Source organism: Podarcis melisellensis, assembly GCF_964234715.1.
Source record: "Podarcis melisellensis genome assembly, chromosome: 5".
Taxonomy (NCBI): domain Eukaryota; kingdom Metazoa; phylum Chordata; class Lepidosauria; order Squamata; family Lacertidae; genus Podarcis; species Podarcis melisellensis.
The window spans coordinates 39,849,532-39,874,607 of record NC_138537.1 but is presented as its reverse complement, the minus strand read 5'-3'; the positions used below and the strand labels follow the sequence as shown (position 1 = coordinate 39,874,607).

The 25,076-nt window shown below is 40.0% G+C and overlaps 1 protein-coding gene across 6 annotated transcripts in view; it reads right to left on the bottom strand.

The window, feature by feature from the left end:
• The window catches only part of DGKD (diacylglycerol kinase delta), a 66,400-nt gene that overhangs the window by 20,533 nt on the left and 20,791 nt on the right, over window positions 1-25,076 (bottom strand). For 5 of the 6 annotated variants that reach the window (XM_081912431.1, XM_081912428.1, XM_081912432.1 and 2 more), the window contains exons 4-9: window positions 6,435-6,539; window positions 4,957-5,089; window positions 3,876-3,982; window positions 3,371-3,496; window positions 1,857-1,959; window positions 937-1,099 (exon numbers count right to left, since the gene is read on the bottom strand). In XM_081912431.1, coding sequence (XP_081768557.1) covers window positions 937-1,099; window positions 1,857-1,959; window positions 3,371-3,496; window positions 3,876-3,982; window positions 4,957-5,089; window positions 6,435-6,539 — 737 coding nt within the window. Of the gene's footprint in view, window positions 1-936; window positions 1,100-1,856; window positions 1,960-3,370; window positions 3,497-3,875; window positions 3,983-4,956; window positions 5,090-6,434; window positions 6,540-11,762; window positions 11,899-25,076 lie in introns of those variants that run through there. The other variant, XM_081912433.1, reaches the window with a different exon arrangement.

Here is a 25,076-nt window from a genome sequence, read left to right as displayed (position 1 = left end):
GTATATCTGCTATAATGTATTATTAAAATATGAGAGAGTTTAACAACTAAAATCTATTCGACAGGAGTAATAAAGGCTTTTGTTGGATTTCAAATTAATCAGAATCTGTATTTGCAGGGGCAAAGTAACAGCAGTGTACCAGTTAGCCATCTATGCAACACAAAGACATAAGTTTGGGTACTAGAGTATTTGGGTTTTTTTAAGCAGATGCTTTCTTCCCAGAACAAGAACCACAGAGAGTGGTTTGCAATTCAACAAATAAATGAAAGGTTCTATGGAGCTTTGTAAGGGGTACTGTATCCCTGCAGTAAATGTAACAGAATGAACACATACATTCTGAGACCATAGCTAAGTGTGTTTACATCAAGAGGTCTCTAGGCTCACTCACCTGGCATCACCAGTTAAAGCAGCAGATAGCTGGTAATGTGAAGGACCTATGCCCCAAATCCTAAAGAGTCACTGCCAGTCAGAGTTGGCAATAGTGGATTAGATGTACAAACAGTCTGACCTAATAAGGCAGCTTTCTAAACTTTAAAGGCGTTCTTATTCAAAGACACAGAAAAGCATAAATTACAGTAAGTCTGCAACTTGTGTGCATTTAACTTGTGCACATTCAGCTGTATGCGCATGGCAAAAAAACAAGATTTACAAAAAAACAACCAAGGCGCGGCTTCCAATTGGTTGCAAGAGCTTCTTGCACTTCCGCTTGAATGCAAGAAGCTCTTGCAACCAATTGGAAGCCACGCCTTGGTTGTCAAATGTTTCAGAAGTCGAACGGTCTTCCAGAACAGATTACGTTCGACAACCAAGGTTTCACTGTATACACATTCTTTTTCTTCAATATTGCCACATTATATAAGCTCATGCTCTGTCCCTCATGCCTGGGGCCACTCTAAGTATTTGCAGGCATCTGTACATAAAGAGAGCATCTCTTACCCGAGGTGAGGTCCTCCATTCATAAGATCAAAGACCTGTGCAGGATTCAGCAGTTGTTTGAATCTTCGTAGGAACTTTACTCCCTGGTTGTCTCCACTTTTTGAGTTAACAAAGACCAGCAAAGGGCTTGTGCAAGAAGGGGGACAAGTGGCTTTCCAGAACCCTGAGAGGGAAAAGCAAAAATTAAGAATAATTGAGCTCTATTACCACAGGGTGGCTAACAGTCTGCAGGTCTTTAAGTGATCTTTAACCAGCATAATACATGGAACTACATGGCTGTTTCAATTTACTGTTTTTTTATTCCTTTTTAAAAAAATCAAAATATTCCAACGGTGACATTTTAATTCTGACTTTTAAGATTTGGAGAATGGGTTCATTATTAGCATAGTGGCTGCACTAGGTTGCATTTAGTACAGAATGTTGCAGCACGATGGCTGATAGGATTGAGATTCTCTCAGCATATGACATTCCTGCTCAAAGATCTGCACAGGCTGCTGCTTTGTTACTGGGCCAAGTTCAAGGATTTACTAATGGCATATAAAGTCTTTAACGGTTAGTGGTCAGTTTACTTGATGGATTGAATTGCCCCAATGTGGTTATTCGATTGCTCTGATCTGCGGACCTTGCACTTTTACAAGTACCTAACAGTTGTTCCAATATCTTAGTGTGACAACACCTATACTAAATTTGAGCTCTACAAATTTGCAGTCTAGGTCTCCCGTCTTTGTGACTGTAAGAAAGAAGATAAGGAACGAAACAAGGAAGAAGGAAAGAGAAAAAGATTATGGTGCACATAATGAGTATTAGGCACTATAATGAGAATAACTGCTTTATGTGTTATGCCAACATTGGTTTTTTGAGCTATTTGCTTGATTGGCAAAGTGTGAAACAAACACTGAAAAGCATTAGCTGATACCTACCATCCGAATCAATGCTGTTGAGAGCTGTAGGAGGGATGACAGAAACTTTGCAAAGGCCAAGCGGGCATTTGGTTGGTAACAAGTCTCTGCATGAGGTATGTACCTGGGGGAAAAATATATTAGCTAAAGTTTTGCTTCTATTCAGGTGTTTTAATGAAGAAGAAATTCACAGGAATGGAAAGGAAAAGAAATATACACTGAAATCACAAACTAGCTTAATCTTGGGAGTCCAGTCCATGATCTGTGAAACACAGTGGTTACAAGTCCAAAATTAAACCACAGTTTCCATTTGGGACATAACACAAAACCTGCCAAAGCAAGCCCACAAGGAAAGGAGCAGGGTGGGAGTTCCCAAAGCAGGGCCATTACATCTGAACAGGCTTTAGCCCTGTAGTGTTTTGTTTGCATGCATTTACAAACCTGTGTGCATAATACAGGATGAAATAGTTATACCAACCCTTAGTCTATCCAGCTCAAAGGAATATAAAATCATTTCCCTTCTTACAATACTTGGGACACTTGATTCTGAAAGTTGTATCCTAAGAATACTGACTTACAGATCAAGAGATTGGTGAAGAGTAGGTTTGTTAAACTGGAAACACTGATGAAAATGTAGGAGTAAACAAGAAATTCTACAGTCGGCAAGAATAAATAATGAGAGCAGGACCTTAAACAACGGGCACAAAAAAGCAACTGATCTTTCACAAAGGCCCAAGATTTTTTCAAAAGTTTTGTAGTTAATTGCATATCATTTTCCTTAAATAATTCTGTGAACAACTATAAAACATCAGAGGCCAAATGGTTTATCTGGACATCTTACGCCTCTCTGGCTATTTGCTTACATTTCAAATACATTTTCCACACACACTCATGTGCATGTAGAATGCCAAGAAATTCATTATCCTTAGGATTTACACTTAAGAATCAGCGAAGTATCCAAAATAATTCAGTGCTATTCTGCTTGACTGTCAAGGAAAGGCAGGCCTTGCCAAAATAATATACGGCTTGTTAATAAGCGATTCCCAGGATACAAGAAGAGCATATATTTAGGACTCTATATTCTGCATCAGAAAGATCTGTAATACATTTATTATTGCTTTCAGATGTGACCTTTATTTTCTGGCAAAGGACCAGTAAGCAAGCAATCTCTATTAATCTAATTCTGTTTATTCAACATAGTGAAATTTCCTTAGGCTGCTGTGGTAACATCATGACAGATCACCGACATTTCTACCCATCTTAGAATCAGTGGATAAAGAGCCTATAGATGGCTACACATTTTGCTATGCTTATCCGCGACTATGTAAAAGACTGGTAATTGGCAAAAGCAGCATAAAATCTTTTAAAAATATCTAACAGCTGGCTTATTTTAGTTGAAATCTAACTAGCAAATAAATAAATAAATTCAGTGGGATGCCTTTGAAACTTTCTGCTTACATAGTAGCATTATCAGAATACACAGGCACAGTGCAGAAAAGGGAGTAAAATTGAACAGCATTGCAACATTAACTGACCATTGCTTTGCACCAGAGACAGCGCCAGTCTTGCAAGCGCAGTACACTGCCACATGTTTTATCACACACTGTGCATTTGGCACTCACAGGCAGGTTTCCTTCAAGCCACTGGTGTGGCATTGAAATCTGCAAACAAGCAGAAAATAAATCACTTTCATTATAGGGCCGTTACTAGACTCTATGCCCTCTTTGAAATATAGAGCAACACTCACCCTTCCCATTGCTTTATTATTATTATTAATATTTATTGAATTTGTATACCGCCCTATACCTGGAGGTCTCAGGGCAGCTCACAGAACAAAATCAAAATATAAAACCACAAAATATATAATCAAAATAAAAACCACAACCCAATAACCCCCACCGTACTTTAAAAGTAAGTATACATGTTCCTCTCTGAAGTCTCTAAAGAATCTAGAGAATCTTAGCAGAAGCAGAGGTGTATGTGAAATGCCTTCTATATGCCTGTTAACCTTCCCTACATGAGAAATGGCCTCATACATACCCCGTCTTCATCCTCAATGATATCTTTCCCAATAGATGCTAGTGTTGTCCATTTGCAGTTATTAGTTGCCCGGACAGCACACCTCTTGTGGGCTTTAAATTTGCAGACTAGAAAAGCCAGGAGGAGAGGGAAAGGAAGAAAGAGAAGAGTAGATATGAGGTGAGCTGAGCGAACACTCCATGTACATCTACACGAAACCCAGTGTTACAAAACCTATTTCTTTTCTTCTGCTTTTAGCATCACTAACCAATCTAATCTAAACAAGGAATGTACAGGAAATCTTAAACCTGTTCTAATTAGGAATTAATTATCCTCAGGAAACATTACATATACATTACCAAATTACAGATTATTTTATTTGAATCAGACATATTTTCTGAAAAATATTCTAAAACAATCCAGTAGGGAATAGTTATGTTGATGAATTACCTGCAGAGAAAAAATAATTCATGTCATATTTCTAAAATATTCCTGAATTTAATTGTGGATCTTAGATGTATTTCTCCCCTTATATCATGTAACGCCCTCTAAGGATCTAACCTGAGAGAGGTTGCTGACCACAAAGCCCAACCACAGTTATCTTTAGCAGCCAGGTTTCTGCAACACGCAATGAAGATTTGTGAATGTTATATAACATTAACTTAAATGTTAGATGAAGGTTTTTTGGTTACTGATTTTATTGTACTAAACCCTCCTGGAATCTTTTATATATGCCAACAAAGTTGAGATAATTTTAAAAAAAGAAGAAGTTATCCTTCTCATTCATAAGGTTCTTTGCTCCTATAATTTGACAAAAGTTATGAAGCACAATAAATATAGAATCAAACCTAACCAGATTTATTTTGTACTGTAGCTAATCCTGTTTTGGTATAATTTTTCTCAGTCATTGCATAAGCAGGATTTTTAGATCAAGGCCTATTTCATTTGCAAGATGTCAAAGTCTGGCAGGGAACATTTCAGGATCATACGGTTATTCCCGTCTTGGAATGGTGACCAACCAATGGGGTGCGAGTCTGACCAATGCCTTCTTGGAAGCCTAACAGCTTTATGTTCCAAGCACAAAATAATGAAAGGATTTTACCTTCGCAGGAGAGTCCGTGGGACGTGACTCCAGATAGTGCCTCCCGACACACATTGCAGTATGTTGGCCGAGCATGCGAACAGGCGTACCAGTTATGCATCCCTGAGAAGTGGTCCATACTGTACTGTGTAGACTGAAAATGAATTTATGGTAACCAAATGAATATGACATCCCAATGGGACACTGATATAGATATTAAATTGTGCTAACTATATATTTCTGGGGCAGAATCTACACCTGTATAATCTTTGGAGCATTGTAACCACAGAAGAACAGAGGAACAAGAATGCCCTGCTGTATGTGGGGGTGGGGAAATAAGCAACAATCTGAAAAGTACATCAAGGGGTGAAATGGTAAACTTCATCCCACACAGTACAAGCACAATGAGAGGAATGTAGTCTGGGGGCTGTAAGAAATGTAAATGAAATGCCCACCAAGCATTTTTGCACAGAACTATGGAGTACAATCGGCTTGAAATGGTCTGGATTGGTAATTCGAAAATTTGCCAGCTGCAAGCGAGAAAGATAATAGAATCATAGAAATGTAGAGCTGGAAGGGACCCAATCCAACCTCCTGTGATGCAGGAATAGCAGCTGACAGCTAAGTCCACCACCTTATCATTAGAAAGTTCTTCCTAATCTTTAGTCGGAATCTCCTTTCTTGCAAATGGCAGGCATGAGGGCACCAGTCCTGACATGTACTGCAGAGTGGGGCAAAGGCACCTAACCCCCACATCAAGGTTCTGAAATGGATCAGGTACTCTGCACCTGCAATTTGCTAACTGCATGCATGGAGTCTTGCCTAGTTTTGCCCTTATTAATAGTGAGAAATGGCATCAATACACAATATTCAAATACTGTATTCTTTCTCATACACATTAAACATTTTTACTATCTTAAGTATGTTAAGATCTGAATTCTCATGGCATTTATCTGCTTGGAGTTTTTTGTGTGTGTTTACTGTTTTTTAATTTATGTAAATTTAATTTTTTATGATTTTTTTTATTTCTCAATCTGTAATTTTTCCCACCGAGGACACTCCAAAAAAACAGCAGCCATTACAAAATCACATCTGTACCTTAGAAGTGGTGGTTTCCAAAATAAAAATAGTACTTTTGAAGTTCTAACTCTTTATCATAACTGTACTAATCACAGTCCACATAATTTACTGTTTGTACTCTTGCAAAATAAAAGTCATCACTCCACGTAGTACTCACTTACGGGAAAGTGCAACTTTCTTTCCTGATCTTGGATTACTCATGATGACAAGGCCTGAATGACTAAAGTGAGCAATCACTTTAAATTCAGACAGTTTATATACATGTTCTGATGACCACTGACTTCAGAGAGTATTTAATTATAACTGCTGAAACAAGCAGCATATATGAACAGTAAACAGTGTATGCATTGGGGGTGAGGCTGTCACTGCATTTAAAAATAAAGGGCAGATATACATCTCTACCTAACCTATTTCATTACCTCAAAATGTTCACGATTCTGTACAGTCTTCAGTGCTGCAATCCAGTCCTCCATTTCTTTTCTATTATCTGCACACAAGATGAGTTTCCGACATGGAGTAATGACCTGTAAGAGAATAGTCTGGTACTCTTAACTCCCTGAGATACTAACAGAAGAGGAGGATAGCAAAGAATGACTGTTTCATTCTGACTTAAAGGTTTCTGGAGACATGAGACTACTTCAACAGATGCAGGAGAAGGTAGACAACCAAGCTTTGCAGTTGAGCAACAAAAGGGAAATAAAACCTAGGACCTTTCCAGGTGACCAAAATAAAAAATCCTGTGCCAGAGACCACATCTTCCAAAACACTTTATAAATGTGTATTGCAGTGCTCTTTGCCACACACAGACTATGGTTCTCTGTGCTTTGATGCTATGTAGTTTATGGAAATTATGAGTACTGAAGGAGTCTATTCAAGTCTTCCAGATGTCCTAACTTTGAAACATTATTAAAGTTCTTAACTCTAGCACAGATTTCCCCAACTTTGGTTCCCCAGATGTTGTTGGATTACAACTCCTATAAACCCTGACTACCAACTCTGGAGGCTAAGGATGATGGGAGTTGTAGTCCAGAAACACCTGGGGAATCAAGGTTGGGAAAAGCTACTCTGGGGTAGTTGAGCAACTGAAGAACTTGCCATAGGCACATTATTCTCCTGATGTTTCTTAATCTAAGACAATGCAAGTTGGACATCTTTATTTCATACTTACGCTGCATACACAGTCAACCTAGGATATTGAGCCAAATGATATTAAGAGCTCTAACAACAGATTTTTTTTTATTTGTTCTAAAATCTACCCATCAGTAATGCCACTATGGGTTTTTTGTTCTCATTTAATGAATGGGAAAGCATTAAAACAAGGCTCTGGTTAGATTAGAGATTGTGCAAAATGTCCAGACTCCTAACTGCAAACAAATCCTTCAAAAAGCCAATGAGAGAGTTCTTGTGAACTTTCTCAACACACTTTATAGTTGGTAGCATTAATACCCTGCTGAGAAGTTTATTTCAATATTTTACAAAATTAAATGTCTTTTCTACCCAATATGAAAATGACAAGTTCTAAACAGCAGTTTTATATACACTGAAAGCTGAAGCTTTCTAGCTCTTGGGTATGATTGCTGCTGTACCAAATGCCTAAATTTATAGGTCTGAGATGCTATGCAATTAAAAGTCCCGGCCGTTATGTGGGACAAATTGTCCAGTGTGGCCTAAGGAAGCATGGCTAGTTGGAGAATTAGTTAGAGAAGATGCCTTTTGTGTAATATGTACTCACAACATTCCCAGCTGTCCTGTGTCTTTTGTCCCATTCCTCCCCCAAGTGCCCAAAGCTTTCCCAGCCATTCCGAAGACAATTGGAGGCTTGTAATTTGCTGGAGTAGAGGTGCCTATTACACTTTCAGCTAAAACAGATTTAAACTAACAAACAATGAAAGCGGGGAAACTGTAATTGTGTAGACCTAACTAAAAACAGCAAAATTAACAGAGTAACTGAATTATCAGGAACACTAAAACAATACAATTAATTAACACCAGCTATTATTGATAATACGGGAGGCTTCATATGGCAGGTAAACCATATACAAAAACACATTAAAAAAAGAAGAAAAAATGTAATGAGGATATGGTGTTAAGTCTGCATGCAAAGTAAGTGATCTACTACTAAGCTATTCTTCCTCCAGTGAGATATAATGGTCTTTTATAGGGTAGGGAAACACAAAAACTGTAACAGTCCCCATATTAGCTGACTTGAGTTTAGTTTTATAAAGCACATTAGGTACAAAACCCCAAAAAACCTAAACAGAATCATGTGACCTAGTGGCTGGAGGAGTATGCACTGTACCCCTCAAACCAGAAGTGAGCAGACTTCCAGTTTGTGGACCTTTTCCTTTATTTTTGCCACATGAACCAGGATCCACGAAATGCCAATCAAAGTTACCTGATCACAATGCAGCAAACCAAATCCACATCTCTGTTAATACAGATTTGAAAAGTCACACAAAACTTGGTTATAGGCAAACAAGTAAGACTATCATTTCATGCAGATCACCAACACTGAGAGATAAATGTTAAATCAAAGCCAAGAACTTAATCCATGGCAGCAGCCGCCCCCTCGCCATTTATTTTTTCCCCAGCAGCATTTTAAGTCAGCACTCTTATTTATAACTTAACAAAATAAAAACTGTTTATAATATCATGCAAAATATTTAGTATTATGGACATGTTTCTTTTAAAAAATTTGTTGGGTTTGCATGGAATTCTCAGCATCTACGATAGGGCATTATGGGTTTAGCAACATCATTTTAGCCAAGTATGTTGAATGAAACCATGGCTACGAAAGGCAGACTAACACTTTTCACAACCTGAATTAAAGCAGCTACTGTTTCTTTTAGAGCTGTTAATGGGGTAAAGATAAGATAAATCATTGGAAGGAGTAGGGTAATAAATGCAAAGAAAGGAGAATACCTCTACAAACATAAGCAAACAACTCCCATACAAAGGGTTACTAGTGCATATTGTGTGCCTGCTGCAGTAACATTACATTGAAAACTGAATAGAATGAAGACAAGGGGAAATGGAAATATGCTAAACCACAGCCTGGAGAAGAGCAACTCTGGCCACAAAATGCCATCCACATAAGTACATCAGACCTGCACAATCAGAAAGCAGGATAATGCATACAGAACTGTATTTCTGTATTCTGTATAATACAGAATCATAGACTTGTAGGATTTGAAGGGACCACAGGGATCATCTAGCCCAGGGGTCCTCAAACTTTTTAAACAGGGGGCCGGTTCACTGTCCCTCAGACACTGTTGGGGGCCAGACTATAGTTTGGAAAAAAAAATTGAATGAAATACAGAGCTACAAAAACAATATAACAGCAATAATGACTAATAGTGATGATGCACATTAAACACAGGGAAGCCCATTTTAAAACCTGGTCATGGCTTCTAAAAGGAGTAGTATGTGCTTCAAATGTACGGTACTTTAAAGGCATTGCACATGGAGCTGAAAGACATTTAAGGATGAACAACATGCATAGGTGGCCCAGACCAAAGCCCTTTAAAGTCTCACGTGACCAAAAGTCCTTAAAGAGAATTTACATCCTCAGTTTGAGGGTCCAGGGACCCAGAACTTGCAAGCGGAACAAACAAAAGGGGGGGGGAAACCCCACTGAGTTTGGACACTGTGTGAAAAACAGCTTTTAAAAAAATAGTAATTCTGGGAAGCGAGGGAAGCGGGCTTGGTGGGTAGAAGCGTATACTGATGACGGGAAATGGGAGAATGAAAAGCAAAATGTGGCGCTCAAAACCAAATGACTGTTGAGGGAATAGTTGAGTAAGAAACTGCCTTTGCATAAGAAAGACGAAGAAAAGGAAACCGGGGAAAGAAAGGGAAGCAAGAGGAGAGGCTTTTTAGTTGAAACTGCCAGGAAGCAAAGCGGGGAGGGCGGGAAGTACCAAGTGGAGAAAGGAGCGTGGAGTGAGAGAAAACATTGGGGCTCAGTCCACAACAGCCTCGCCGCTCCTGGGGCTCCTCCATACCTCATCAAGCTAGAGCAGCCTCTCTCCCGGTCGATGGGTCCTCGCCTTCCCCAGCCCTCTGGACCCGCGTGTTCCCTGGCGCCGCCCACCATGTTCCTGTGCCACTAAAGTTTTGGGCCAAGACCCATTAGACAGTTGCGGGTTCTGCACTTGCCGGGCGGGCTGGGTTCAGGACCCTGGTGGGCCAGATCTAGCCCGCAGACCGTAGTTTGAGGACCCCTGATCTAGTCCAACCCCCTGCAATGCAGTAATCTTTGCCCAATGTGGGGCTCAAACCCACAACCCTGAAATTAAGAGTCTCCTGTTGTACTGACTGATCTATATGATGGCTATATGCATATAGCCAATGCATATCATCACAGAATTCAGGACAAAAAACCAATTTTAGGAAATATTTTCCTGCTTTACAGATATGGAACTCTATGGCTGAGATTACTCTCAACGTCAGCATGTGAATCTATGATAGAAAACTCAAACATAAACTGCCCTTTATCAGTATTCCCACTCCTATTTTCAGCAGACATCACAGACACAGGAAACACAGAGACACAAACATTCTGCAAAATAAACACAATCCAAAACTAGCTGAAACTATCAAAAAGGCATTGAAATAATCAATCCTATAATAATATAAATTATCATAATTTCCAAGTACAATTAAAATTCCAACCCTGTCCTGGTGTGTGCAGTAAAACTGGTGGGATGACACACTGTCACCTCTCCCACTCACGAGCCACTGCTGCAGCAGTGCGTGAGCAACGCACATGCACACACAACACACTGATGAAGAGAGCTTACTCACTGTTTTCTTCGCCACTGTCTAGTTGCCAAGCTGCCGCAGTTCTCTTCATTACTAAAATGTCCAGAAATAGCTTACTCTCCACTCACCGCTCACCCTGGCATCACCAATCACAGATAAGGAAGACAAGCCCACAACGCCAATCACAGAGACAAGGCAGCTTGCAGACCTGCCCAGCTATTGCTACCACCACTGCCACTAAGCTCAACACAGTATGTATGTGGGTTCTTCACGTAATCATATATGAATATCATCATCATCATCATCATCATCATCATCATCATCATCATCGTATTTCACTTTTCCAACCACAATATTGATCTCAAAGTGGCTCACAATAATGCCAATAGCATTTTTTGCAATTATCTGACCCTTGCTGTGTCTTTGCAAGGGTCGGAACTCACATGAGATCAGATTTAGGACAGATCACTAAGCATGATATGAGAGCTGCATTTAAGGAAGGGTCAGCAGTCTACCACAACCCATCCTACAGTAAACCAGTGGACTGCCTTGCCCCTGTCTTAGGCAAAGTCCTGTCTCTCTAGATGGTGCCCACAATGAACTAATCTTCATAAATGTATGCACTAACAATTTGATTTTCTCACTTCTCCTGGCTAGTTGTTATCTCTGAGTATTAAGACATAGCATCCTGCTCTTGGCAAAACTATTCTCATGTTAAAATAAACAGGTTAAATGATCTGGATAACTACTAGCAAAAATAAGGAATAACTACGGTAATTTTACTTAAGAGCAGAAAAGGTATTCTTCACCAATGAGCAACTGCAAGCATGAAAATTCATGAAAGCAGCTGTTTTTATTCCAAAACATTAAGTAAATCCCCATGCTTCAATCTCTCTGGTATTTGCTACCTTTTCCTTCACTCGTTTTCGCTATGCTGTTTATATTAATTTCCTCACTTGATTTATATCAAAAGGAATCCTTACCCATTGTTGTCTCCAGGTCTTTCCCAACATTTTTCAGCTGCCCTGAAAACTCTCAAAATGAAGCAGTGACTTTGGCCAAGCATGTAGTGAAATGTCCTTTTATCAGAATAGATGTCACATTGACCACAACAGACAGAAAAATAACTTAATGATACACTGGCTGGGTTTTAGATTAGCTTGAAATACACAGACACATACCAAGAGATAGAGGTGGTCTCAGCGCATCTGCTAAATATAGCTATCCTGATGCAGCATTCTTTTGCAAGCAGCCAACACTGGAGTGTGATAGGGACTGATAACTATAGCTGTTTCCTCTTTACTCACATCCTGCTTGAAAACAGCCCTATGAACAATTTGTCAACCTTGAGCTCCCCAAGAGACTGTCAAGTATTTATAAACAGCAAGAAGCATAACGGAAGCTGCTTATTTTTGTAAAATAAAAAAAATCAGTACATATATCCCATTAATACTAATAGGGCTGAAGAGTTTGTTACTACAAGGTCAAAAACATATACCGGTATATATGACAAAGCACTTTAATATCACTTGGGAAAATTTGCAGCTTCACTTAACATCGTGCAAAAGTTATGCTTTCAATTTGAATGCACCCCACTAAATTTAACCTTGATGTTTGTTCATAGCTGGTCTGGACTCTGACAGAATCCTATAAAACTGTGTAATATTGTCTTTCTGTATTAACTACTGTTCCTAGCAATGCAAAGCAATGGCAAGCACTGTTGTCACAGATAGAACTTTTATTCACAGGTGGCATAAAAATCACATAGCTACTGGTGGATTTAAAAAGATGATACAAATACAATTAAACTGAATTTCTGTTTTCACAAGGCATGCTAACAGTGGATGAGACATGCAAGAGTTCTTTAAATAGCATGTATGAAATCAGTATTCAGTTCAAAATTTCACTCACTTTATGTTCCAAGAAATATCAATCAGTTGTAGCGCTTAGATTCTTTCCCCCACTCCTGTTCACTTTATAGGCCACCCCTCTGTGCTACCAGGGCACAAACCCTGGTCCAGAACCTGTAGCTTGAGAACTGTACAAACATAATGGGAAAGAAAAAAGGGGAGCCTGGCTGTGTCTGTGGAAAAGCCAGATACGTCTGTTTTCCTGTTTTCTAAATACAGCTGCTTCCCTGGTTCTACGCAAGTAAAAAAACTGACCATACCAATTCACAGGCAGATTCTGGATTAGTAGTGTGTTTTACTAGAAAAGATGAAATAAAAACAGAAATATAGGAGAATGGAAATGGCAGAGCATTTCTCAGTGGAACTGGATAGCCTGGATTGCCTCATTCAGGTTCAGTGATAGATACATGCCATTCTTTGTATCCCACCTAAGGTGGAGGCACTGCTGGTGTCAAGGGTCTTTTCAGTACTTGTCCCATATTGTGGGACACTTTGCTCCATGAAGCATGGATGCTCCCCACCCCCACTCTGCCTCTCCTCCTTTGGCTAAGATTTTTATTCTGGCAAGCTAGCTTGCTAAGGTCATTTGCAATCTCTGCTGTTGTCACTTTCAAATTTTGTGCGTTTTATTGTTGCATTTTAATTTTTTTATTGCATCGCGATTTAAAGTTGTTGAACAGATGCATGCAATATATAGTAAGCCCACAGTGTGTGTACATTTAAATTGTGGGCATTCAGCTTTATGCATGTGGGGGGAAAATAAAAATAAAAAGGGGGGAGAGGTTCTGGGGGAAATGACTTGGGCAATCCCACCCGCCATTTAACCCAATGTGTATACGTGATTTTGGCTTTAGGTGCAATCCCCAGACTGTAACACCCATGCAAGATGTGAGCTTACTGTAAAAATAAAATAAAAGTAGAGGAAAGGTAATATTGGGAAGGATCCAGACCAGGGCATGTGGTCATTCTACTTGTGGGCAAGAGGCTCCAAGCTGCCTCCTCTAAGAAGCAGCACCCCACACCTCCTAAAAAGCCTTCACAAAATTTGGGAGGCCCTCCAGAGTGGCATCTCATAAAGGATGTTATTGGTAGGCATCCGGGCCTGCACTGAGTGAAGAAGTGTTTCTGCTTGAAATGAGATCTCTCCTTATGTTACTCATCATTATTTATGTGGTAAGTGCTAGCTAACAGGTGCCCACAACAGCTTTTACACACATCTATTTCAGCACTGCTGACCACACACTGCTGCGAAGTAGTTTCATTTTTTCTTCAAGGCACTGCTTGAAATGCTGCATAAACTTGCAAAACTGGTTTGACTGAAAATATGGCGGGACAAAGGGGAAATGAATGTTTGAACAGTAAGTAATGAGGGCTGCACAATGCTACCTTCAGGTCTCTAAAAAGTTATCATCTGCACACTGGCAGAGAAAAAAAGGCAGTTTTCTTAAGACATTCTAGGAACAAGTGAAGTAACTTTATGGTTGCTTCCCTTGCTAATATTTATATGTCAGTCATGTCCACAGATAAAGTTTATATTCCATCTTGCTGTCTCTGTCTCTTTATCTTTTCTGAGGTTACCGTGGAACAGCTGACACGAGACTGCTTTCTCTGGGAAAAAAGTAATCTCCCAACCCAGGGTCAAATTCCTTTCTCCATCTGGAAGTTTATTCTGAACAACTCAGAATTTCAACAACTCCAACAACAGATTCGTATTTGCAAAAGTGCAATGAAAAGTGAGAAGTTAGCAAAGCAAAAAAAGAAAAGAAAAAAGCAACTGCACTGTTCCCTATCCATGGAAACTAAAATTTCATTTTCAAGTCCCCAAACTGTATTTTGCAACTCAGTCTGAGTAACACAGACCAATCAGGTGTTTTTTTTTTAATGGACTTAGATGTGACATATTCATCATCACACTTCATAAGCATCCCTCCTGCAGTCTCCTTTTAATCTCAGCCCTTGACCATGAGGTGGCCACCCAGACCGGTGATCATAATCTGAGGTCCTTCTTCTTGTGCAACACAAGAATGGGCCTTTTCTGCAGTGGCTCCCTGCTTGTGGATTCCTCTCCCCAAGGAGGCTCACCTGGGGCCTTTGTTACATATCTTTAGGCGCTAGGTGAAAACATTCCTCTTCTCCCAAGTGCTTGGCTAATTAAACTATCAATGGCCTTTTAAACTGTGGGGGGTATTGTTTTTGTTTGTTACTATGTTTTTTGGTGTTTTTATATTGTAAGCTGCCCTGTGATATTTTGGTGAAGGGCGGTATAGAAATTTAATACATAACAATAACCTATTGCTTCCAGCATTCATGGCCAGCATTATAGATCACTGACATTTGTTTTGTACTTCCTAGGACAATGATTCCAAACCACTAGGCCGCAGGATCTTAACAGATGAAGTCCTCTGGTACTGGTTATAGAAGGTTGCCTGCTGTGTAAATCAGGCATAACCAAGTGCTAGCAACTGTTGTTGAGCTATTGAAAACACTTTCACTGTCAGCACAGAGAAGCTGAAGCTCAAACATCACTACCGTTCAAAACAAGAGGTGTTATGGTATCTTAGATGTATCTTTAACTGGGCATCCTTCTTATGGGTAGTAGGTTTATTTGAACAGAAAATGTGGCAGACATATTTAACTCCTAAAATAATAACTCAGGACCTCATATTTGGGTTTGTGGGCCAATGGAGTATAAATGAATAGGTGAGAATGCAAAACAGACAATAGATAGCTGAAATGTGGAACATGAATATGGTATGTAACTTCAACCAAACTTTTGCAACAAAAACCACTGGGGCACGGCATTTACCTCATTTGGACATAACTGTAAATAATTGTTTAGAGTGGTGATAGCTCTTCATTTACTCCATCCTGCATGACCACAAGAAGATCAATAAGCATTTACTTCCATTTTCAACTGCTCAATTTTATGTCCAAACTGGGAACTGCAGGTAGTACTTACTACTGTTTATCTGAACAAGCCAGGATTGTAAACCAGTTTGAAGCTGGTTTGTTCAGACAAACCTTAATTAAACTAACAAAAATATGTTCTTGTTTGTAAATATTAATAAAATGGGGTTAGTTGAAACCAGGAAGCAAATGCTTCTGATCTCCTTTCCCTGCTTTGCTCAGTCTTGTATTTTATGTAAAACTTTTTGGAAAAAAGAGAAATCCATTGGCATCATTGTAGCATTTCTGTCTCAAAATTCTAGTTGTTGCCTAATGAAAGAACTTCAAATTTTCATCACACTCACCTGTTCATATAAACAAACAATTGGGACCAAATGTTTTGAAAAACTGAAGTACATTAAAGCATTTTATGTTGAACATAGGTTACCAACCAGCCAGCCATGAACAAAGGCAAAGATTGGGTGTTACATTATCTACCAGTAAAACAACTTTCCTTTCCAAGAGAACAAAATCTTTCTACAAACAATCTCAATCTCCTTTTCCTTCCCATTTCTTTACTCAGCGATGAATAACCATGATCCATCTCTTCTTCAGTTTGACGGTTCCTGAAATGTGCCAGAATGGATGATTCTGAGTTGCAAGTTGGATATGCATTCATAGTAAACTGTACAGAAACACCCTTTCAACAGTAAATAATTCCATAAAGTACTATTGTCAGAGATCTAAAATAATCCGCAGAGCAATTCTTTGGTAAATACTGATTAAATATTTCAACCTTAACTCATGAAACTAGAATATGTTTACCAAAGGTCTGCCTCTTAAGTTACACCTTCAACAGAAACACTGAGCTATTGAGACTAGGCAAATGATAAAACAATATCTAGAAATACTCACATTTACCAGAATCTAAGCCACCTGCACTGAAAACAGTGTAAGATGAAGTCATCTATTTCTAGCCCTATTATTTATAGACGACAAAAATATTGTGCATATCTTACTACTGAAGTTGTTAATGCTAACATCAAGGATTACCAACTTGGAAATCAAGTCCACACCCGAAGGCAATTTTCTGTGGTTCCCAGTAGCTCTACTCTTTTTGAATTAAAGCCATTTTTCAGGTGGTAAGCAACTTTGCTGTTACATCCATCTTTCAAATTTGAATGCAGCAAGTTTGTAATACGTAAATATTTTTATTTTTAGGGGATGCGGATGGCGCTGTGGTCTAAACCACAGAGCCTCTTGGGCTTGCTGATCAGAAGGTCGCCGGTTCAAATCCCCACGACGGGGTGAGCTTCCATTGCTCAGTCCCAGCTCCTGCCAACCTAACAGTTCAAAAGCACGCCAAAAAGTGCAAGTAGATAAATAGGTACTGCTCTGGCAGGAAGGTAAACGGTGTTTCTGTGTGCTGCTCTGGTTTCGGTGTTCTGTTGTGCCAGAAGTAGCTTAGTCATGCTGGCCACATAACCCAGAAAAACTGTCTGCAGCCAAACGCCAGCTCCTTCGGCCTGTAAACCAAGATGAGTGCTGCAACCCCAGAGTCGTTCAAGACTGAACTTAACTGTCAGGGGTCCTTTACCTTTTACCTTTTTATGTGTACACAATGCTATGCCTTACCACCTGGTCATTTTTGATGATCCCTCCCCACACTACAAAGGGCAGAATGTGCTCCCATCCAAGAATCTATAACCTGTCCATTACTGTTCTATATAACATTACCATATTGTGAAAACTACATTACATCTTCTCTCTTTCTCCAGGAGAGACTATAATACAGTGGTGCCTCGCTAGACGAAAAGAATTCGTTCCGCGATTCTCTTCGTCTAGCGGTTTTTCGTCTTGCGAAGCAAGCCCATTGACAGCTTAGCGGATTAGCGCTACAGCTGTCAAGCGGCTTCCAGCAATCAGCTGTTAAGCGGCTTATCAGCGGAACAGCTGATAAGCGGCTTAGTGGCTTAAGAAAAGGGCGGAAAAAGCGGAAAAAACCCGCGGGGGGGATGCAAGATTTTTTTCGTCTTGCGAAGCAACCCCATAGGGAAATTCATTTTGCGAAGCGCCTCCAAAACGGAAAACCCTTTCGTCTAGCGGGTTTTTCGTCTTGCGAGGCGTTCGTCTTGCGGGGTACCACTGTACATATTTTCTGCGGATAAAACACTTGAATGTTATTTTCACAGGAGTTTTATTTTCAAATGGAGAACTATTTTATGGACTAAAAAAGGAACAGGAAAATGTAAAAATGCCTCTGGCCTCTGAGCAGCAAGGGGCCACTTACTATCTCTACACTCCCAGAATTAGGTCAATTCACCAGCCAGCTCCACCCCCTTCCCTGTCCCCCTTCCCCAGCTCCCCAATAATATTTCCGGAGTAGTAAAACAAGTAGTTAAACAAGCAAAAATCTTGTTTCATGGTGGCAGAGCTGATATTTGAGTCAAATAATACTTCCATATCTATAGGTACAGCCTGGTAAACAAAGCTAGGTAAAGGTAAAGGTACCCCTGCCCGTACGGGCCAGTCTTGACAGACTCTAGGGTTGTGCGCTCATTTCACTCTAGAGGCCGGGAGCCGGTGCCGTCCGCAGACACTTCCGGGTCACATGGCCAGTGTGACATGGCTGCTCTGGCGATCCTGCACCAGCGCAGCACACGGAACGCCATTTACCTGCCCGCTATAAAGCGGTACCTATTTATCTACTTGCACTTTTAAGGGTGCTTTCGAACTGATGGGTGGGCAGGAGCTGGGACTGAAAGACGGGGGCTCACCTCGCCGCGGGGATTCGAACCGCCGACCATACGATCGGTAAGTCCTAGGGACTGAGGTTTTACCCACAGCGCCACCTGCATCCCTAAAACAAAGCTATTCAGGAGTAAATTCCACAAACTTTGTGCCAAACAAGCTGACCAAAACCTGCCCCAAAAACAGTTTTGCTGAAGCCTGTCAACAGTGTGATCCCTACTCACCATTCTCCCTCGCAACAGCCAAGGTAGTGTAGTGGTTAAAATTCACTGGGTGGCCTTGCATAAGCTACTAACCTACCTCACATAGTAACCCGTAAAGTACCCTAAGCCAGTGTTTCCCAACCTTGTGCCTCCAGCTGTTTTTGGACTACAATTCCCATCATCCCTTGCCACTGGTCTTGCTAGTCAGGGATGATGGGAGTTGTAGTTCAAAAACAGCTGGAGGCACAAGGTTGGGAAACACTGCCCTAAGCTACATTATAAGGGAGACTAAAATGTTACTATGAGTTCCTTGGAAGAATGGGATACAAATGTAACAAAAAAAAATGTAATATGTATAACCTAGCATAAACAACGAGTGTACTAATTCGTACAGAAATGTGCTCTGTTTGCAAGCCTGAAAACAAATTATCCAGATTTGCCAGGAACAATGGAACAAATCAGAACTTAATGCTCAGTGCTGCTATTTAACATAAAGAAAGAAACCTTCAGTATTTGATTTCTCTTCAAACAAAGCAGAACATATCCATTTCATCAGAGAAGTAGTAAAGACCAAGGTCTAATTCAAATGTCAATATACTATATTGCCTACCTCATCCTTACCTAGTTAAATTACATTCAAGATAAGATAAACAGTGAAAACAAAAATGCCTAAGTCCAAGAATAAAGCAATATATAACTTATTCATGATAGGGAGAAAGTAACAAATTTGACTGCTACAGCCCCTTACGCAGAACTAAAACTATGGCTACTTAACAACAAATGTGCAAAACAAAAGCAGACCCTCAACAAATACGTGTTTGAACAAAGCCAAGATTCTGAAATTGACATTAACACAAAAGTAGTCAAACAGTCAGACACCAAGGAAGTGTCACCTCATTGCTTATTTTTAGCATTTGTGAGTCATTTTGAAAAATATTTTCAAAGTGACATGCAAAAAGATAAACTAGTAACATTATATGATTAAAATACTAAAAATCAAGCATTATATAACAAGGAAGGAAGGAAGGAAGGAAGGAAGGAAGGAAGGAAGGAAGGAAGGAAGGAAGGAAGGAAGGAAGGAAGGAAGGAAGGACCAATTTAAATAGCAAACAGCAATCCAATCAAGAGTGGATATTAAAATGCACTAAACCCCTATATCATTAGGGGTCAGTTAAAAGCCACATTGAACAGAAAATCTAGTGTCTAAATTAAAAGAAAAGAAGGTACCTCACAGATCTGTTCAGGAAAGGGTAGGGCAGTTCAGCAATATCGGGGGGGTGGGGTGTCAAAGCCTACCCGACTCTGATTTATAAGGTGTCATCACTGAAAACAACCTCTCCATAGTAGCCACCAGATCAAGTGATATATACCACTGATCCCTACTTCTTAGCAGGTATGGCTACTTAAGAATGTATTTTCTCCATATATTACAACAAGTGGTTATAGGTACCAGTATAGCTTTTGCCTCAGCCTGTTTCCAAAATTTGTTTCTCTCAGATTTCTCCCTATACTGCCCAGGGACTGTACATTTTCAAGATTATTAAGTGGGTAACTTACCAAGTCAAGGACTACTGATTGGCCTCTTAGCAGATTTTGCAGAGGATGAGGTAGGAAACTCAAGCTCAGGGGGTAGTGATTCAATGGTGTGGGTGTGTTTCCTTCTTTTTCTACAGAATATGGAAGTCAGCTAAATGCTGTTGAGATTGACTGGCTCTGTAGGCTGGAGTGGTAATTCTGCAGGAAGTAGAAATGCACGCCCCTCCCTGTTGGCAAACATACAGGTATTGGAATGTGCATTATTCTTTGGTGGTGTACAGGATGTGGGCAGACTGAAGGATTTCGGTTGAATGGCAACACCTAGAATAAAGAATTTAGTATTCTGGCAGACATGCCACTTATATTAAAATAGGGCAAATTGAATACTATGGAAGTGGGTGGGTTCCCAAGTGTTTGGTAATAATGGAGGACTATTATTCTATCACAAATTACAACTCTTATCATCTCTCCCACTTGATGAATGTTGGGATTGGTTTCATTGCTGCAGTGAGATTTGGGCATACTGAGGCAAGCAAATTCTGGTCCAGACTTATACTTGAGTGCCATTGGTGACAGGTAAGTGGGTGAAACACCTTATAGAGAATGAATGGCTAAGCAAGACCTTTCTTCCTCCATGTATCTTTTGAGGACTATTCCCATGCATACCTCAGTGCCTGGCTCTGTCCTAAAGGGTCCAGCCTCAGCCACATTCAGTTGGCATTTATGCTTAGAAGTTGTGGGCTAGGATATCAGTGGTATTCTAAGATGCCCTGAGCCCACTTTGATCTCCAAGATAACCAAGCCCCCGAAATGCAATTTCATTGCCTTTCTGCAAATATACCAATATTTTCCTACAGCAAATGGTTACAAGCCCTGAGTATACTCTCATACGGTAAAAGGTAAACACCCCTGGACAGTTAAGTCCAGTCAAAGGCAACTATGGGGTGAAGCGCTCATCTCGCTTTCAGGCTGAGGGGTGTTTGTTCTACTTGCATTGGTGTACTTTCAAACTGCTAGGTTGGCAGAAGCTGGGACAGAGCAACAGGAGCTCACTCCATTGTGAGGATTCAAACAGTTGACCTTTCAATCCGCAAGCCCAAGAGGCTCAGTAGTTTAGACCACAGTGCCACCCGCAAATAGATAAATAGGTACCGCTGTGGCAGGAAGGTAAATGGCATTTCCGTGCGCTCTGGCACTTGTCACTGTGTTCCGTCGCACCAGGAAAGCTGCCTGTGGACAAACGCCGGCTCCCTCAGCCTGAAGTTGAGTTGAGTGCCACACCCCATAGTTACCTTTGACTGGACTTACGCGTCCAGGGGTCCTTTACCTTTTTTACCTTACTCTCATAGGGAGAGAAAACATGACAGTTTTTTAAGTCCCAGTGAGAGCAGCAAGGCACATAGCACACCCTATATTTAAAGCAGATAAATTTTTAAAACTAAGTCAGGCTTATAGTAAACAAACAGTAACAAAGATATCTGTATGCCTTCAGGTTTATTTTTAAAAAGGTAACGTATTTAACATTTTTGAACAAATAAGCAACCTCTGATCTTGACTTCTTTTCTGGCACTAATGCATTATTAACACAATGCTACAGGATCAGGAACTTCCAGAAAACTCAGGCTGCAGTCCTATACAGTGGTACCTCGGGTTACATACGCTTCAGGTTACAGACTCCGCTAACCCAGAAATAGTACCTCGGGTTAAGAACTTTGCTTCAGGATGAGAACAGAAATCGTGCTCTGGCGGCGCAGCAGCAGCAGGAGGCCCCATTAGCTAAAGTGGTGCTTCAGGTTAAGAACAGTTGCAGGTTAAGAACAGACCTTCAGAACAAATTAAGTACTTAACCCAAGGTACCACTGTACATACTTACCAGGGAGTAAGGCCCATTGTTTACTTGGGATTACGATCAAGTAAACATGCATAGGATTGCACTCTCAGAGAGTGAAGTACAGAGTACTCACTCACTAGCCTCGTGGGGGAGGGAAACGAGGGACGGGACACAGCATGTCAAAGTACAGCTTCAGTTTCAAGTAAGAAAGCAGATATTTACTTGCAAGGCAGATATACCCACTTCTAGCACCACTAAGACTGTGGCAGACATTTTGTTTACTAGATTAAAGATAATGGGAAGCCTGCAAGAAGAAAGCAAGGGTGAGCAATTCCAGAGCAGGACCAACTCTAATGAGAAAATACTAATGAGAGAAAACAACAGCCACATGTTTTTCCTTACACTTCTTTCCACAAATGAGGAAGCTCTCTCATCCCCAAGACTCTGCTATTTTATAGACACTTTCATACAACTCTATAAAAACAACTCTTCTACTTTTATCTCATCTGTACGAGAGAAGAAACAAATAACCACAGTGTTACATTATGAGAGACCCCCAAACCCCAAATTTACAACCTTCCTGTGCTGGAAAATATGACAACATTTCTAATTTTACCTCGGGCAGCAAGGTCTGTTCCTGTGTACTTTCAGCCCAGAAAAACATTTACTTATGCAACTGTACAGAAGAGTGAAATGTGTCTCTATTATTAACTTCACTATAAATAAACAGAAAAGAGTCAGAAAGAGCCTGATCAACTTACTCTAAAGAATTTCTGACGGTTTCTAATAATAAAGAGCAGTTGTAGTCTTCAGCAGCGTCTGGTGGAGTACTTTCAGTCCACTTCTCTCGTCTTGTTTGTTACCATCTCACACACAGTATTTTTCTAATCCACATGTCTGACCTCATCTATATCTCCTCTTCTTCACAATGAGCAAGTTCCTCAGAATTTGATGCAGGTATTAATAGGATTATTCCTGCATTCAGCCAATTTTGAGGAATTCTGTGCAACTCCCCACAAGCTGATTAGCTGTCTGCTTAAGGAGGAGCAGGGACAGATTTGCTCCTACTGGCAGCAAACTCAGGAGACAAGCACTGACTGTGAAAACATGCTGTTTCCGGTCTGCGGTAGAGCTAAGAGGCACTTCCTAACTCAAGAGGGTGTATGGAAGTCTCCAGGAGTCTGAACTCCACCTCGTCACCAACTCAGTATTTAGAGAATAGGTCTAAGGTAAGAATTATGATTATTGACAGATCTGCTGCATGCCATGCATATGCAAACTCCAAATAGCACAGGAGTACCAAGCAAACTATCCTGCCCACTCACTTACTACATGTCTCAGTTTTTATTTGGGAACTTTCTCCTACATAATCTCCAACATCAGAGAATGTAAATGTGAAATTGATGTTGTTTTAAAATAGTTTATAATGGAGAGTAAACTGCATTGCAGACAGTATGTTTTGCTGAATTATTTTGAAGGAATCATATTTTAGAGTGATCGCCAAAAATGATTATTTCAGATGAGGATCTCATGCTGGATTAAATGATCATCTGGTTCACCCAATATTTGTAGCAGGTACAAATATCTTATAGCTGGAAATATATTTAGCTGCACAAAGGTCTCCTGTTCTCTTAAACAAACTCTGCCCATTCCTCCATGCGGTCTCTTTTAACTAGAACTCCTTACCCAGAACACTTATGTGGTGCCACTTCTCACTTTGAATCCCAGCTCAAGAGTCACAACTTCTGTGAAGCCTTTAACCTACATCAGTGCCAAATGAAATGAAACCTAACTACATGTTACTTCTTAAATGAATTATGTCCTTGTTACCTTCACTGTCCCATTATAATAAATATTACTCTAAAAGTCTACATAGAGGAGACAACAGTGGAGGATAAATGGGAAGGAAGTATGTTCAATTCAATTTGACACATTTAGCCTTAGTTTTACTAGGGAATGAGGAATTGGGGATTGTGCCAGAGGTTTCAGGGGGATAGTGGGTTCTGAGGAAAGATTTGAAGGAAAAAAGCATGGCAGCACCACACAGGTGTTCTGGGAAACAGTTTATAAGAAGGAGCAAAAGAGAAAAGGCGGATTAATTTGAGTTAACAAGACACTTCCAGATGACTGAGGGTGGTATTATTATTATTTATTGAATTTATATACTGCCCTATACCCAGAGGTCTCAGGGTGGTTCACAGAAAAGATCAGCATAAAAACCGCAATATATATATATATATATATAATCAAAATAAGAACAAAAACCCAATAACAGCCCCCCCCAAGAGCCACATTTTAAAAGGGCATAGGATGTCAAGCAGATGGCCTGGTTAAAAGGGAACGCTTTTGCCTGGCACCTAAATATGTATAATGAAGGCCCCAGAATTGGTAGAATGCTGCTCACGGGTAGGATATGACAGCAGAGAAATGCAAAGATGAAAGATCAAAGTACTGCCAAAGGTGGAAGGGATGAAGTACATAAAGCACAGAAGTTATCACCTATCCTTTCCTTTATTGCTTCATGGGTGAAGAGGATCTTCATAAATCACATCACCTAAGTAACTTCAAAACCCCCTACTAAAGAAATCTAAGAATGGCCTTTATTTTGGTCATTTAAACATATTTATATGTTACCTTTCTTAGTGTAACTTTTGCGATACAAAGCATAAAACTGCTGCCAACACCCCATAATCAATAAGCTAGCAGTAAAACACATTTCTATCATAATAAAAAAAAAACACAATTGCCACAATATTAATAGTTAGAAAACATCACAGTCAAGTGGATTCACTAAGACAGTATTCAACTTCCAGAATCTAGAAGGGGCTGTTTAGCATGCCCTATAAAGCTGAAATCCAGTGTTCTAATTTATTTTGCTAAGCTCACTAGTCAAGAAAAAAAGTAAGCTTGGTATTTTCCCCCTTCTCTCCACCAACAATTACTTCTAAGAGAGTCCCACAAAGTCAGGATGAATAAATATGTTTTAACATGATGTGTAACAAAGGCCAAAATTGAGAGTTGTTTAATTTAACTTGCAAGTTCCATGAACTTCAGTTTATTGGCCTTCATCCAGCCCATCACTACCTGCAGACATAATTCAGCACCTACACAACCTCTTCTGAATGGCATATAAAAGAGTGATAGAGGTGAGTATCATCCCCATATTGACAACACAGCAGT